The 17,737-nt window shown below is 46.1% G+C and overlaps 1 protein-coding gene across 10 annotated transcripts in view; it reads right to left on the bottom strand.

Annotated features, from left to right (window-relative positions):
* Positions 1–17,737, bottom strand: part of LOC111971371 (dedicator of cytokinesis protein 7) — a 117,241-nt gene that overhangs the window by 28,069 nt on the left and 71,435 nt on the right. For 4 of the 10 annotated variants that reach the window (XM_070446239.1, XM_070446240.1, XM_070446241.1 and 1 more), the window contains exons 18-26: positions 16,384–16,612; positions 15,988–16,152; positions 15,679–15,845; positions 8,541–8,645; positions 7,303–7,392; positions 6,004–6,099; positions 5,215–5,355; positions 4,891–5,004; positions 3,022–3,189 (exon numbers count right to left, since the gene is read on the bottom strand). In XM_070446239.1, coding sequence (XP_070302340.1) covers positions 3,022–3,189; positions 4,891–5,004; positions 5,215–5,355; positions 6,004–6,099; positions 7,303–7,392; positions 8,541–8,645; positions 15,679–15,845; positions 15,988–16,152; positions 16,384–16,612 — 1,275 coding nt within the window. The remainder of the gene's footprint in view (positions 1–3,021; positions 3,190–4,890; positions 5,005–5,214; positions 5,356–6,003; positions 6,100–7,302; positions 7,393–8,540; positions 8,646–15,678; positions 15,846–15,987; positions 16,153–16,383; positions 16,613–17,737) is intronic. The other 6 variants (XM_023998113.2, XM_023998114.2, XM_023998116.2 and 3 more) reach the window with 2 other exon arrangements.

Below are 17,737 nucleotides of genomic sequence, written 5' to 3'. Positions count from 1 at the left end.
ACAAACAAACACTGTGACAACGCCTACCTAAATATGACTCTTAATCAGAGGAACGCAAAACACCTGCCTCTAATTAAGAGCCATACCAGGCAACCCTAAACCAACATAGAAACAGATAACATAGAATGCCCACCCAAACTCACGTCCTGACCAACTAACACACAAAACTAAACAGAAAACAGGTCAGGAACGTGACATAACCCCCCCTCAAGATGCGTACTCCGAACGCATCACCAAAAGTCCAGGGGAGGGTCTGGGTGGGCATCTTACCACGGTGGTGGCTTAGGCTCCGGGCGTGGTTCCCACCCCACCAAAACAATCCCCGCTTCCCTAGCCTCCCCACAAGACCACCCTCCAAATAACCCCACCTAAATTTAGGGCACACCACAGAATCAAGGACAGCTCTGGAAACAAGGTAGCTCAGGACATAGGGATAGCTTAGGAGAGAGAGGAGCTCATGAAAAAGAGGTACTCAGGATAGAGGGCAACTCCGGACTGAAGGGCAGCTCCGGACAGAAGACAGCTCTGGACTGAGGGCAGTTCTGAATACTACGCTTCTGGCTGGGACACTCATGCGCTACTGCTCTGGACGCTCATGGCAGCTGACGCTCTGGACGCTCATGCAGCTGACGGCTCTGACGCTCATGCAGGCTGCGCTCTGACGCTCATGGCAGTCTGACCAGGGCAGCTGACGCTCTGGACGCTCATGGCAGGCTGACGGCTCTGGACGCTTCACGGGCTGGCTCAACAAGGCTCTGCGCTCATAGCTCTCTGACGCTCTGGCTGCTCATGGCTCTCTGACGCTCTGGCTGCTCATGGCTCTCTGACTCGGCTCTGCTGCTCACTCTCTGACGCTCTGGCTCTCATGGCTCCTCTGACGGGCTCTGGCAGATCCTGTCTGGCTGGCGGCTCTGGCAATCCTGTCTGGCTGGCGGCTCTGCAGATCCTGTCTGGCTGCGGCTCTGGCAGATCCTGTCTGGCTCGCTCTGTCCGTCTTGGCTTGGCAGATCCTGTTCTGTTGCGGCTCTGGCAGACCCTGTCTGACGGACGGCTCTAGCGGCTCCTGTCTGGCGGGCGGCTCTAGCGGCTCCTGTCTGGCGGACGGCTCTGTAGGCTCAAGGCAGACGGGCGGCTTTGCAGGCTCATTGCAGACGGGCGGCTTTGCAGGCTCATTGCCACGGATGGCTCAGACGGCGCTGGGAGACGGATGGCTCAGATGGCGCTGGAGAGACGGATCTCAATGGCGCTTGAACGGATGGTCAGATGGCGCTGTGAGACGGATGGCTCAGATGCCGCTGGTTAGACGGATGGCTCTGGCCGGATACTGCGCACTGTAGACCTGGTGCGTGGTGCCGGAACTGGAGGCACCGGCTAAGGAATAAGCACCTTCCTACTAGTCTGCGGGAGCAGGGACAGGCACACTGCATTCTCAAAGCCCACTCTATACCTGAGTGCGAGTACCGGCACTGGTGACACCGGGCTGAGGACAAGCAATCAGGATTAGTAGGGGAAGAACAGTGTTGTTCAGGCCTCTGGAGACGCACAGGTGCTTAGTGCTGGTGCCGGAACTGAGGCACCGAACTGATACACGCACTATTAGAGAGTGCGTGGAGGAGAACAGGGCTCAGGAGACGCCCAACAGGTTAGCCTAGTCGTAGTATGTACTTAGGTACTCGTACTAGCTGTGGCGGGGGATGTGGCGCCCGAAATACCGACCGTGCAGGCGTACTGGCTCTCTCTTGAGCATGAGCCTGCCCAACCTTACCGGTTGAATGCCCCGGTTGCCCGACCAGTGCGGGAGTGGAATAACCCGCACCGGGCTTATTAGGCGAACCGGGGAAACCATTGCGTAAGGCAGTGCCATGTAAGCCGGCCCGAGAGACGCACTGGAGACCACAGCGCTTTGAGCCCTCATGACACCTGGCTTCAATACCCAATCTAGCCCTACCAGTGCGGGAGTGGAATAACCCGCACTGGGCTATGCACTCGTCAGGAGACACCAGTGCCGCTACTTCTGCGTTAACACGCGCCTGCCCGTACTCCCCTCTCCACGGAAGCCTGGGAAGTGGCGCAGGTCTCCTACCTGCCCCTTGGCCACACCTCTTAGCCCCCCCCCAAGAAATTTTGGTGTTACTCACGGGCTTTTCGGCTCTCCGTGCAAACGCGTCCCCTCATAATCCCGGTAGCCTCTGCTCTCCTCAGTGCCTCCAGCTGTTCCATGGGAGGCGATCCCTACCAGCCAGGATCTCCTCCCATGTGTAGCAACCCTTTCCGTCCAATATATCGTCCCTCCCATTGCTCCTTCTTTTCCTGTCCCCTACTCCGTTTACTCCGCTGCTTGCTCTGGAATGGTGGGTTATTCTGTAACGCGCGTCCCTCCCCTCTTCTACCGAAAGGAGGAGTATTGATCGAACCAAGGCGCAGTGGAGTTTGAACACATATTATAAACGAAAACACGAACTTAACTAAACTAACAAAACAACAAACGTGTAGAAACCTATACGACGTACTCACATAAAACAAGAAGAACGCACGAAATAGGACATTAGACTACACAAACCGAACAAACCGTACACAGTCCCGATTGTCAAACAATTACACAGACACGGAAGACAATCACCCACAAACAAACACTGTGACAACCCTACCTAAATATGACTCTTAATCAGAGGAACGCAAAACACCTGCCTCTAATTAAGAGCCATACCAGGCAACCCTAAACCAACATAGAAACAGATAACATAGAAAGAACCCACCCAAACTCACGTCCTGACCAACTAACACACAAAACTAAACAGAAAACAGGTCAGAACGTGACATTCTCTCCACTATTAATCTACATTCACATTCTTAAAATAAAGTGTGACTCCTAAACCTGACCTAAGACAGGGAATTTTTACTAGGATTAAATGTCAGGTATTGTGAAAAACTGAGTTTAAATGTATTTGGCTAAGGTGTATGTAAACTTACGACTTCAGCTGTATGTGTGTGTCCAGTGTCTATGTACTGTGTATAGCTGACCTGTGAGGTTGCGGATGACACGCTGGGTGAAGGCGAGGCGGGGGGCGTGAGGAGGCTGCAGGGCAGGTTAAGTGTGACGTAGTGCTCGTGGCTACAGATGATCCTCAGGAAGTCGAGTCTCAGGGACTCCAGAGTCGGGTTCTGCAGCACGTACAGCTTAGTGGACACCTGGGGAAAGACATGGGATGAGGTCTAGAAAACTTCCCAAACCAGGGTTTGATGGAGAAGCACTGTTGAGGCCCTTTACTCTAAGTCAGGGAAGTGATATCCAATACTGTAATTCAAATCAAATCTTATTTGTCCCATGCTCCGAATACAACAGGTGTAGTAGACCTTACCGTGAAATGCTTACTTACAACCCCTTAACCAACAACGCAATTCAAGAAAGAGTTAAAAAGTAAAACAATAAAATAACAATAACGAGGCTATACACAGGGGGTACCGGTACCGAGTCAATGTGTGGGGGTACAGGTTAGTCAAGTTATTTTGTACATGTAGGTAGGGGTAAAGTGACTATGCATAGTTAATAAACAGCGAGTAGTAGTGTAAAAACAAAGGTGTTTCAATGTAAATAGTCCGGGTGGCAATTTGATTAATTGTTCAGCAGTCATATGGCTTGGGGGTAGAAGCTGTTATGGAGCCTTTGGGACCTAGACTTGGCGATCCAACTTTTTGGGCCTTCCTCTGACACCGCCTAGTATATAGATCCTGGATGGCAGGAAGCTTGGCCCCACTGATGTACTGGGCCGTACGCACTACCCTCTTTAGCGCATTACGGTCAGATGCCGAGCAATTGCCATACCAGGCGGTGATGCAACCGTTCAGGATGCTCTCGATGGTTCATCTGAAGAACTTTTTGAGGATCTGGGGACCCACGCTAAATCTTTTCAGTCTCCTGAGTGGAAAAGGTGTTGTCGTGCACTCGTCAAGACTGTCTTGGTGTGTTTGGTGGACCATGATAGTTCGTTGGTGATTTGGACACCAAGGGCCTTGAAACTCTCGACCCGCTCCCTTACAGCCTCGTCGATGTTGATGGGAGCTTGTTCGGCCTGCCTTTTCCTGTAGTCCACGATCAGCTCCTTCGTCTTGCTCACATTGAGGTAGAGGCTGTTGTCCTGGCCTGGTCTCTGACCTCCTCCCTATAGGCTGTCTTACTGTTGTCGGTGATCAGGCCTACCACTGTTGTGTTGTCAGCAAACTTAATGACGGCGTTGGAGTCGTGCCTGGCCACGCAGTCGTGGGTGAACAAGGAGTACAGGAGGGGACTGAGCACGCACCCCTTAGGGACCCCAGTGTTGAGGATCAGCGTGGAAGATGTGTTGTTACCTACCCTTACCACCTGGGGGCGGCCCGTCAGTAAGTCCAGGATTCAGTTGCAGAGGGGGGGTGTTTAGTCCAAGGGTCTTTAGCTTAGTGATGAGCTTTGTGGGCACTATGGTGTTGAATGCTGAACTGTAGTCAATGAACAGCATTCTCACATAGGTGTTCCTTTTGTCCAGGTGGGAAAGGGCAGTGTGGAGTGCGATTGAGATTGCGTCATCTGTGGATCTGTTGGGGCAGTATGCGATTTGGAGTGGGTCTACGGTTTCCGGGATGATGGTGTTGATGTGAGCCATGTCCAGCCTTTCAAAGCACTTCATGGCTACCGACGTGAGTGCTACAGGGCGGTAATCATTTAGGCAGGTTAGCAGGATTGATAATTGGCAGGATAGCTACTGTAGCGTTACTTCCGAAATCCTGTGCACAAGGTCACTCTAATCTATCATAGTGGTTTCATCACCAAACCTTTTAAATGAAAGCAGATTCTGCAAGGACGTTGTCATTGAGGTGCTGTTGGGTGCTAAGTGGGTTGGTTCGCTCTCCCAGTACCTGTTTCCAGTATGTCTTGATGAGGGAGAAGACAAAGCCTCGGTCCATGACAGACAGCAGGTCATTCAGGAAGAAGGCCAGGCTGGTGTTCAGACGCTCCACCAACTCCAGGTCCTGATTGGACAGAAACACAGGGTCAGAGGTCAGGGTAAAGTCTCGAGAACACTGCTCGATCTGATTGACTCAGAACCAGAAAAGGTCAATTTATTTGAAGTACCTGTGTGGTTAGTGGCATTAGAAACTGCTGTGTTGATGTAAGCCTGATCTGTAGTGTCCCGTGTGTCCTATGCTGGTGACAAAGTTAATTCAAATTTTCACTCCTACCTTCTGAAAGCGTGAGACAATGTCCCCAGCGATGGTGCTGACCAGGGCTGTGATGTCATCCATGAAGCGCTCGGGGAAACGGTTCTTTCTGGGCGACTCTAGCCGGTCGGTGAAGTACAGGTGGTGGATGATGCTCTTCACCTGAGGAGTGAGGTCATCAAGGTGAGACAGGGCCCAACCTTAGCAGATGATAGAGGACTCTAGGGCCCAAAAGCTTGTTTTAGCATGGGCTGCGCCATTGAGGACTTTCACCATTTTGAAGTAGTAACTTGGTGGGACTTCATTTGGGTTAAGGAAGGATCACATAATTCCATCCAGGTCATCAGCCAATGAATTGTACTTGTGAGTAAACATTCCATAACTTCAGGTGGCAATACATCGCCAACCTTGGCATAATACCTGTTCAAACAACACACTACAGGTGGCAGTACGCACATTTTCAGTTTGTTTGCCAACTCAAGTAGTAGAAGAAGAAAACGTACTACTTCAAAATGAAGATGTCCTCAATGGTGCTGCCCATGCTCTCACAGACTCCATAATGGGACAGACACAGTGGTGTCTAAGTCTATGGGCCCAACACATAGTGGTAGTCATGAGTCGTCAAGATCTGGCCAAGTTGCAAAGTTGGAAGCCCCACGTGGTTCTACAATTTATTTTCTTAAAATCAGCTTTTAAAACTAACCAAGCAATTATGTTGGATATGCAACCAGGCCAGAGCAGTATAGGTCGGCACAGCTTAGTAGTGTGAAAAGGGCGCCAGATATGTAGCTGTGTGTAGTCTTGTCTTACCATCAGCTCAAAGAAGAACCAGGCCTGTTGTAGAGCTCCCTCCCTGACGATGCCACTGCTCACCACCCACTGTAGGGCCAGTTCCTCATGGAACAACTGAGACACAGAGAGATGGAGACACACAGACCAGACAGTTAGACACATATCAATTTAGTTTGAGCTTATCTTAAATCATGTAATATTTGCTCAAAATAACTAAATAATCCACTTGGTGCACCTGTGTCTGGTGGTAACACTGAAAAGGGAGGCTTCATTAATATATAAATAAATATAAAAGTGTGTGCCGTTTCCCTGAACAAGAGTAAAAGTGCTATAGTTAGTGGTACATTACACACACACACACAATTCAATCACAGCCAAGAGGTGGAACATCTACACTCCACATCAGGGAAGGGCAACTGCAGGCCTGCGACACCCCCCCCCCTTTTGTCAGTCGAGGTCCTGACTTACTGGTTAGAGTTAGAATACACAAGGTGCAATTTAAAAATTTGGTTGTGCATCGGTAGTTTTTCTCCTGTTATGTCAGTCACTGTCACTCAATTATCCCATGTCAGCTATTTTTTTTTTTTTAGATCGGTAAGTTTGTCTCGCCAGCTGTCTAAACCTGTAGTAATCACAGTTGAATTACCAACCAGGGGTCCCCCATGGATTTTGTTAGTCACTCAATCAGATATCATATTAAAAACGGCAAACAATTCTCGCCACCCTATGGCAAAATGTGTAGAATTGCAGGAAATTACATGTAAAACTGCAAATTTATATCTCCGCTCCATGAAAAATTTGTAGAATTACATAAAATTGCTAAATGTTCTCTCCACCCCACGACATAATGTGTAGAATTACAGCAAACTTGCTTTAAAACTGCCACATGGCAAAATGTGTAGAAATGCAGAAAATGAACTAATAAAACGTAACATTTCTCTCTCACCTGTCAAGAGGGGGGGTGCTAAAATGTTTTGCTCGCAAGGTGGGGGGACCCCCCCAAACAAAATGTCACTTAGGCTCGCATGCATATTTGGATCCCCATTATCTTTTACAGAAGCAGCAGCTACTCTTCCTGGGGTCCACAAATGTGTGTGTATGGATGTAGGTATGCAGACCTGCAGCCCCTCATTAGGAGTTCAGAGTTTTGTGGTCCCCACCCCCATCAAAGTTGCCCATCCCTGCTCTACATCCAAAAAGACCACAATCCCCAAATACACCATCCAATCAAGAGGCACACATCCAAAGACAGATTGGCGAATAAGGTGAGGTGGCATTCTGCATGGCTCCTCCCCCGGTGTAGACAGTGGCAGGTACCTTTTGGGTGGGTAACCGTCCTGTTAAAGTTTGCAAGAAACTGGCGCTCTCAGTGTGCGAAGACATGCGGTTGCCACAGCGCTCCGCGGCCTATGGGTGGGATGGATGGGACGGTGACAACAACAACCGGTTAGTGAGGGGCAACAGGTGTGGGGTCTAGCTGTAGCACCTTCTCAACCCAAGGAGATGTGTCTGCAGCAGAATCCCTCTCTCACGCACACAATTAACACACATGAGCACAAAACATCATAATCTAAAGTACAGTATACAAAAACATACAGTACCAATGTAGAAGTGCAGTGTGTGAGTTCCCTCATATTTACATTTCTTACACACCTCATTAGATATATTTTATACAAGTGGACAAACTGCCCCTAGACACGTAGTTCGTGCACAGTATCAACTGTGGGGGGAAAAATGACAACAAACACCCCAAATGTGGGTTAACTTGTGCGTACAACTTACCTCAGTTAAATAAAAATGCATATAGGATATTTTTACTGAATCTTTGGACATGACTAGAGCCACAAAAAACCCTTCATGACAACCAATGACGACAACCATAGTCACAACACAGACAAAAAAAAAGACAAAGACAAGCACGTACACACTCGCAGTCACTCCCAACCCCACCCAGCACACTCCACATCATGCCCATCCCACACGCTGAACGAGATTAGTAGTAGGTCATGCATGGGTTTAAATGAGCATGGTGAAAATGAAATAGGACTGGGAATGACAGGGTGAAGAAAGCCAATTTAAAATGAATGCTGGGAAAATGAACCTCTGGATTGCCAATAAAAATAGTATAGATTTCAAGTATGAGAAAAGAAAAATAGCACAAACGGAGTCACATGGGTCTTGGCTAGAAGTTGGCCGCAACGTACGTGCTACACCTCTCCTACACTAGGGGTACTAGAAAGTGCGGTGAGAAATCCTTCTGCACTCGTTTCAAGACAGTGACAACACCACGACTGTCAGAATGGGCATAGATGTTTCTTCTACAGCCAACTGGAGAGAGAAAGGTGTTGTGTAAAAACGGAAACGATGACAAGAAGGGAAGTAACTAAAGAAGAAGGAACTAAAGATGGCGGTTTAAGGTTCATAGCGGCAACTTTGACTTCCTAAGTCGGGGAGAGCGTGTTGGTGAGGGGTGGTTGAGGTGCGGGTTAAGAAGGGTAGGGAGTGACGATGATGTATTTTTTGGTGGGAGAGGAAGGGAGTTATTGTTGAAGCACCTGCATGGTGTCGGTGTCAGTGTCAGAGGCAGAACCGTGGCTGGATCTCCAGGGGGTGCTCTTACACCGCACGGTGTGCACCCAGGAGTTGGAGCGGTCTAGGCCCTGAGACGTCAAGGGTCCCAAGTCAAAGGGTAGGCAAGATTAAGGCAGCAACAAGCGGACAGAGCAGCACAGGGGAGGAAGGAATAGCATAGAGGTTAAAGGTTAAGATGATTGAATCGTAAGCAGCAAGGCGGAATAATAAAGTTAGCTAGTTAAAGATCTGAAATAATTTCATTAGAAACTCCTGATTCATGAAAACAGCAATGCATGAACAGATTAGATTGCATATCCCATCATGATAATCTGCACCCTTGGTTCAGAAAAAAAGAATACAGGTTAGTTTAGTAGCATTATACTGTAGGTATCATTCATCACACAGAGGAAGCCATAGAACTAGAATTACTAGGATACCTTGAACAGGAATCTCCATTCAAGTCGATGTGCCATCATGGGTGGCTATTCTATTTCTATGGGGGTAGCATCCATCACTAGCATCACGTTAGACCAGACTATTCAGAAAGACCGAGGGGGTGGGAGTGTTCATCACTCACTCATCTGTTAAGTACTTTTGGGGTCAAATTAAGTAATTTGATCAAAGTACCAAATCATTGTACGATTTGATTAGAGCAACAAGTCCATGCTATTAACTAATTTACAAAGTGTCTCTGCAATACACTTGGATACCCCTGGAAATTACCCAACTAACAGAGCCATGAAGATTGTTTAACTTTACTAAAAGTGTGCTAGTGTATGCTTTGCTATGCCTTCGTCGCAGAGGCGGCCTCTCTCTTCTGTGTGTCAGGTTGCCAATACAGGGGTTACAGAGATAAGGTGTTCCTGCTGATGTTTGTCCATCAGCTATAGGGTTGACAAGTCACACAGTTGAGAAATGCTGCTCTCAGGTTCATAGTGTACAGTAAGTGATACAGTGGTACAGTGAACGCTTATGTGGAGGCAGAAACAATGGGGCTTTTCAATCCAATCCTCTTTGAAATCAGTGAATCCATGTAAATGAGGGGGGAAAAAGTGCTTCAGTGTACCCCTTTTATATAATTAAGCAATAAAGGCCAGAGTGGGTTAGGTTTATGGACAATATACCACGGCTAAGGGCTGTTCTTATGCACGACGCAAAGCGGAAATCCTGGATACAGCCCTTAGCTGTGGTATATTGGTCATATACCACAAACCCCCGAGATACCATATTGCTATTATAAGCTGGTTACCAATATAATTAGAGCACTGGATATCAGTGCGGCGGTAACTTACCTGCATTACAACCAGGAATACGACTTTCCCGAATTGGATCCTTTGTTCGTTCCCCCCTCCCAGAACCTGCTCCAAGATGCCGTCAGGGGAGAAGAGGTATTCGGAGTGGACTTCTAGTCCAACTCAGGAGGCATGCACACCTTCCACTGCTTCTGAGTATATTACTCGCTAATGTTCAGTCTCTGGACAATAAAGAAGACGAGCTCTGGGCGAGGATCTCCTTCCAGAGAGACATCTGGGACTGTAACATACTCTGTTTCACGCAATCATGGCTCTCTCGTGATATACTGTCCCCATCCATACAGCCAGCTGGGTTCTCAGTACATCGCGCAGAGAGGAATAAAAAAACTCTCTGGGAAGAAGAAAGGCGGTAGCGTTACTCCTTGTATTTAGCCTGCATACAGTGCATTCGGAAAGTATTCAGACCCCTTGACCTTTTCAACATTTTGTTACGTTACAGCCTTATTCTGAAATGGATAAAACAAAAACATGTCCTCAATCTACACAATACCCCATAATAACAAGGCAAATGTTACGAATAAAAAACAGAAATACCTTATTTACATAAGTATTCAGACCTTTTGCTATGAGACTCGAAAATGAGCTCAGGTGCATCCTGTTTCCATTGATCATCCTTGAGATGTTTCTACAACTTGATTGGCGTCCACCTGTGGTAAATTCAATTGATTGGACATTATTTGGAAAGGCACACACCTGTCTATATAAGGTCCCACAGTTGACAGTGAATGTCAGAGCAAAAACCAAGCCATGAGGTCAAAGGAATTGTCCATAGAGCTCCAAAACAGGATTGCATCAAGGCACCGATCTGGGAAAGAATAACAAAACATTTCTTCAGCATTGAAGGTCCCCAATAACTCAATCATTCTTAAATGGAAGAGGTTTGGAACCACCAAGACTCTTCCTAGAGCTGGCCGCTTGAGAGAATCTGCAGCGAAGAATGGGAGAAACCCCCCAAATACAGGTGTGCCAAGCTTGTAGCATTATACCCAAGAGGACTCAAGGCTGTAATTGCTGCCAAAGGTGCTTCAACAAAGTACTGAGTAAAGGGTCTGAATACATATGTAAATGTGATACATTTTTTACTCTTTATAAATTAGCAAAAATGTCTAAAAAACAGTTTCTGCATTGATATTATGGGGTATTGTGTGTGTAGATTGCTGAGAATGTATATTTATTTAATACATTTTAGAATAAGGCTGTAACGTAACAAAAAGTGGAAAAAGTCAAGGGGTCTGAATACTTTCCGAAGGCCCTGTACACGAGATGAGTAAAGCAGTATGTAAACTTTATTAAAGTGACTAGCGTTCCATTATTAAAGTGGCCAGTGATTCCATGTCTATGTATATAGGGCAGCAGCCTCTAAGATTCAGGATTGAGCAACCGGGTGGTAGCAGGCTAGTGATAGCTATTTAACAGTCTGACGGCCTTGAGATAGAAGCAGTTTTTCAGTTTCTCAATCCCTGCTTTGATGCACCTGTACTGACCTCGCCTTCTGGATTATAGCGGGGTGAGCAGGCCGTGACTCGGGTGGTTGATGTCCTTGATTATCTTTTTGGCCTTTCTGTGCCATTGTGTGCTGTAGGTATCCTGGAGGGCAGGCAGTGTGCTCCTGGTGATGCGTTGGGCAGACCACACCACCCCCTGGAGAGCCCTGCGTTTGCGGGCGGAGCAGTTGCTGTACCAGGCGGTAATACAGCCCGACAGGATGCTCTCAATTGTGCATCTGTGAAAGTCTGTGAGGGTCTTAAGGGCCAAGCCAAATTTCTTCAGCCGCCTGAGGTTGAACAGGCGCTGTTGCACCTTCTTCACTACACTGTCTACGTGGGTGGACCATTCCAGATTGTCAGTGATGTGTACGCCGAGGAAGTTGAAGCTTTCCACCTTCTCCCCTGCAGTCCCGTCGTTGTGGATAGGGGCGTGCTCTCTCTGCTGTTTCCTAAAGTCCACAATCAGCTCCTTTGTTGTGCTGACCTTGAGGGAGAGGTTATTTTCCTGGCACCACTCCGCCAAGGCCCTCACCTCCTCCCTGTAGGCGGTCTCATCATTGTTGGTAATCGTCTGTGGATCTATTGAGGCAGTAAAGCAAACGGGTCTAGGTGCGTCTAGGGTGGGAAGTGGGTCTAGAGTGTCAGGTAAGGTAGAGGTGATATGATTCTTAACTAGCTTCTCAAAGCATTTAATGATGACAGAAGTGAGTGCTGCGGGGCCATAGTCATTTAGTTCAGTTCTTTGCTTTCTTTGGTACAGGAATAATGGTGGACATCTTGAAGCAAGTGGGGACAGCAGTAAGGGGAAAGGGATTATTGAATATGTCCGTAAACACTCCAGCTAGCTGGTCTACACATTGTCTGAGGATGCGGCTAGGGATGCCGTCTGGGCTGGCAGCCATGCGAGGGTTAACACGCTTAAATGTCTTACTCACGTCGGCCACGGAGAACGAGAGCCCCCAGTCCTTGGGAGCGGGCCGCGTTGGTGACACTATGTTATTCTCAAAGCGGGTGAAGAAGGTGTTTAGCTTGTCTGGGAGCAAGACATCGGTGCCGCGACGTGGCTGGTTTTCCCTTTGTAATCCGTGATTGTCTGTAGACCCCTGCCACATAAATCTTGTGTCTGAGCCGTTGAATTAAGACCCCACTTTGTCTCTGTACTGACATTTTGCCTGTTTGATTGCCTTACGGAGGGAATAAGTACACTTGTTTTTTTTAAAGATATTTCCAGTCATCTTGCCATGGATAAATGCAGTTGTTCGTGCTTTCAGTTTTGCGCAAATGCTGCCATCTATCCACGGTTTCTGGTTTGGTTAAGTTTTAATAGTGACCGTGGGAACAACATCCCCTACACACTTCCTGATGAACCCAGTCACTGTGTCTGTGTATACGTCAATGTTATTCTCAGAGGATACCTGGAACATATCCCAGTCCATGTGATCAAAACAATCTTGAAGCGTGGATTCCGATTTGTCAGACCAGCGTTGAATAGACCTTAGCATGGGTACTTCCTGTTTGAATTTCTGCTTATAGGAAGGGGGGAGCAAAATGGAGTTGTGATCTGATTTGGCATCTCGAAAGGGGGAGTAGTAGTCGTCTAGTGTTTTTCCAGAGCGAATACTACAGTCAATGTGTTGACAGAACTTCGGTAGCGTTTTCCTCAAATTTGCTTTGTTAAAATCCCAAGCTACAATAAATGCAGCCTCAGGATGTGGTTTCCAGTTTGCATAAAGTCCAGTGTAGTTCCTTGAGGGACGTCATGGTACCGGCTTGAGGGGGAATTATACACTGCTTTGACTATAACCAAAGATTCTACCCCTGAACAAGGCCGTTAACCCACTGTCCCGTCATTGAAAATAATAATTTGTTCTTAACTGACTTGCCTAGTTAAATAAAGATTTTAAAAAATACATTTATATATATATTACCTCAATACAATTACGGTCGGCATTTGATTGCGAGGTATTCTAGGTCGGGTGAACAAAAGGACTTGAGTTTCTGTATGTTATCACAATCACACCATGAGTCATTAATCATGAAACAAACACTACCGCCTTTCTTCTTCCCAGAGTTTTTTATTCTTCTCTGTGCGATGTACTGAGAACCCAGCTGGCTGTATGGATGGGGACAGTATATCACGAGAGAGCCATGATTCCGTGAAACAGAGTATGTTACAGTCCCAGATGTCTCTCTGGAAGGAGATCTTCGCCCTGAGCTCGTCTTCTTTATTGTCCAGAGACTGAACATTAGCGAGTAATGTACTCCGAAGCGGTGGAAGGTGTGCATGCCTCCTGAGTTGGACTAGAAGTCCACTCCGAATACCTCTTCTCCCCTGACGGCATCTTGGAGCAGGTTCTGGGATAAGTTCAATTGCCCTGGGGGAAACGAACAAAGGATCCATTTCGGGAAAGTCGTATTCCTGGTTGTAATGCAGGTAAGTTACCGCCGCACTGATATCCAAAAGTTATTTCCGGCTGTATGTAATGACAAATTATTAGCCCAGAACGTTTTTTTGTTGTTGTAAGAAATAACAAAATACTGCAAAGTTGCTTAGGAGCTAGAAGCAGAGGTCGCCCATATCTCAGATACCCACTGCAGCCCTCATCCTTCACATGCAACATCCGTTCTGTTAAAGGTCCCCAAAGCACACACATTCCTGGGTTGCTCCTCTTTTCAGTTCGCTGCAGCTAGCGACTGGAACGAGCTGCAAAAAAAACTACAACTGGAGACATTTCTCCATCTCTTCATTCAAAGACTCAATCATGGATACTCTTACTGACAGCTGTGGCTGCTAAGCGTGATATATTGTTGACTCTACCTTCTTGCCTTTGTGCTGTTGTCTGTGCCCAATAATGTTTGTACCATGTATTGTGCTTCTGCCATCTTGTGTTGCTACCATGTTGTCGTCATGTGGTGTTGCTACTGTACCATGCTGTGTTGTCATGTGTTGCTGACATGCTATGTTGTTGTCTTAGGTCTCTCTTTATGTAGTGGTGTCTCTTGTTGTGATGTGTGTTTTGTCCTATATTTTATTTTTAACCCCAGCCCCCATCCCCGCACGAGGCCTTTTGCCTTTTGGTACGCCATCATTGTAAATAAGAATTAGTTATTAACTGTCTTGCCTAGGTAAATAAAAGGTTAAATTAAAAAATATATATATAAAAAAAGAGATGCTATGTCTGTCGGCGCCATCTTGGGTAGGGCCCTATAAAATCCATTAAAATATGCTTGAGTCCGTTTTGTTTTTCCAGGTTTTCACAACAAATGTTATGTTTAAAGTCCACAACAATGCTTAAAACACATCAGGAGACCACTTTTGATGTCTGGGAAAAATCGGAGAAATATATTTTTTGGGGTGTAGTTACCCTTAATTCAAGTGCGCACAAAGCAAGAGGCTGTTGTTTAGCAGTGGTTTTGTAGCGGTAGAGTTTGCTAAACAAATACCCACTGGATTAATGAAAAACAAATCATGATATAATTCTGCCAGGTAAGCATAGGCTACTTTGCAGTAGAAATGTAATTGAGAAAGTTTTTGGGAAAGCCTTTCCAACTTCCAGAAGACTGTTTGCATTAGCATCATCACTAACAGCTACACAAAGTTCTAGACGAGCGTGCCGTACACACAGAGACAGGGGCATTCTCATTGCCTCTTCAGAAAGTAGCAGGAAATATGAACCAATGATGCATTCTGTTCATGACTTACAATAAACATTGGAGAAATGTATACATTTCCTATACATTTAGTTGATTCCTTACTAAGGTCAATGTGTTGTTTTTTTATAATGTTGAATTCCGTTTCAATGCCTGGATTGCGCGAGGGCCCTAATTATCGTTTTTGGACCAGAATGAGGCTCTCCACTACCTATTGTTCCTGCAGTGATGACTCACCATCTTCATCTTATCATAATTTATTCGCAGATCATTTCCAAAAAGCCTACCAGTAGCCTATGCAAATGAACGTCTCTCTCACCGATGCGAGTCGGTAGACTACACTGACTAACGAGACGATAGTCACTCACAGACCTGCAAACTTCAGCACGGCGGCGGCACCCCAATAGATCGCTAGAAGATGCATATCGTTCATTCTAGCGGGAAAGGGTGCGACGGACTAGCGATTTGAAACTTTGAAATGAAAGGTAGGCTAGTTAATATAAAGTGGGAAAAGTAGCCGGCTCAAAATGAGTCTGTAACCGTCTGATTAGCCGACGGCTGGCGCTAATGGAAAACACTGCACCATTGATGCATAGTGGACTGACTACACCCCAAAAGTACTGAGAAACATAACGTAAGCCATGTCTGGTCTGTGGCGTGTCTCCTACCTTACTACCGATGATGGATCGGACCTCATCGTCAGGGGAGGTGGGTGTGCCAGAGATATCAGGGTTACTGTTGCTAAGGCTACGGGAGCGGTTGAGGTTTAGGCTGGCAGGTCGCTGGGCGGACCTGGCCATGGTGGCATAGTGGACTGAACCACCCAGACCTGGACCTAAGACAAACGCACACATGGAAGAGAAGAAAAGAGTAGTTATTACTCCACAATAAATGTAATGGCTCTTACAATTTAATTGATTTTAATATAATTTAATAGAAGTAAAACTGAGGTAAAAAAATTAATAAAGCTGAGGTACCTGGTGAGGGGGAGTTGGGGTCCATGTTGGGCAGGCGGAAGACGTAGTATACGTAAGAGGAGAGCAGGCTGTTTCTGCCATGCATGTCCTGACTAGTGTCCAAGTACTTATGGAGCCGGTTCACTATGGACGCCATCACCTCGAACGACGCCTGGCCCAGGTTCACTACACATACAGACATGGACAACACATTTAGGACCAGATAGTACAGTCGTTTTATTCAGTGCCAGTTCAGTGGCAGCACAAATAAATAAGTTCAAAGTGCACTTTGAATATTTGTGTGTCATTTATGATCTTCCTATTATTGTTAATAATTTGGAAGGTTAAATGACGGAATATAATTATTTAAATGAAGTCATTGAAAGGCTACAGTTCCTATGAGCCTGGATGCGGTACCTATCTGTCCTGATATGACGGGCGGCCGCACCACCAGCAGCACCAGCTTGTCCAATAGGAGGTGGAGGAAGCGGACGATGGGCTCCAGCTGGGAGGAGTTCAGCGCGGCAATGCTGGACTTTAACTCCTCCTCCAGGTTGTTCTCCATGATGCGCATGTCTCCTATCCGCACAGGGAACATGTGGTCCAAGGCATGGACCAACGCAAAAAACTTATCCAGGTACTGGTCCTGATGGAGGGAGGCAGGGATGGAAGAAGTCAGTAACAAAGAAAACCTGGCTTTGATAAAATAAATATGTTAGACTCCACCACACAATAGAAGTGCTTGAACTGTGTGCTCTGCGGTAAGAGCAACAGACTAGAGGTCGACCGATTATGCTTTTTCAACGGCGATACCGATTGGAGGACCAAAAAGAGCAGATACCGATTAATCAGCCGATATTTATATATTTGTAATAATGACAATTACAACAATACTGAATGAACACTTATTTTAACTTAATATAATAGAGAAATAAATTCAATTTAGTCTCAAATAAATAATGAAACATGTTCAATTTGGTTTAAATAATGCAACACAGTGTTGGAGAAGAAAGTAAAAGTGCAATATGTGCCATGAAAAAAAGCTAACGTTTAAGTTCCTTGCTCAGAACATATGAAAGCTGGTGGATCCTTTAAACATGAGTCTTCAATATTCCCAGTTAAGAAGTTTTAGGTTGTAGTTATTATAGGAATTATAGGACTATTTCTCTCTATACCATTTGTATTTCATATACCTTTGACTATTGGATGTTCTTATAGGCACTATAGTATTGCCAGCCTAATCTCGGGAGTTGATAGGCTTCAAGCATTGCGAAGAGCTGCTGGCAAACGCTGGAAAGTGCTGTTTGAATGAATGCTTACGTGCCTGCTGCTGCCTACCACCGCTCAGTCAGACTGCTCTATCAAATATCAAAGCAGACTTAATTATAATATAATAAACACACATAAATACGAGCCTTAGGTCATTAATATGGTCAAATCCGGAAACTATCAATAAGAAAACAAAACGTTTATTCTTTCAGTGAAATACGGAACCGTTCCGTATTTTATCGAACGGGTGGCAACCCTAAGTCTAAATATTGCTGTTACATTGCACAACCTTCAATGTTGTGTCATAATTATGTAAAATTCTGGCAACTGAATTACGGTCTTTGTTAGGAAGAAATGTTCTTCACACAGTTCCCAAAGAGCCAGGCGGCCCAAACTGCTGCATATACCCTGACTCTGCTTGCACTGAACGCAAGAGAAGTGACACAATTTCCCTAGTTAATATTGCCTGCTAACATTAATTTCTTTTAACTAAATATGCAGT

Source organism: Salvelinus sp. IW2-2015, linkage group LG13 (assembly GCF_002910315.2).
Source record: "Salvelinus sp. IW2-2015 linkage group LG13, ASM291031v2, whole genome shotgun sequence".
NCBI classification, from domain to species: domain Eukaryota; kingdom Metazoa; phylum Chordata; class Actinopteri; order Salmoniformes; family Salmonidae; genus Salvelinus; species Salvelinus sp. IW2-2015.
The sequence above is the reverse complement of the archived record's forward strand: the minus strand, read 5'-3'. Positions and strand labels throughout refer to the sequence as shown.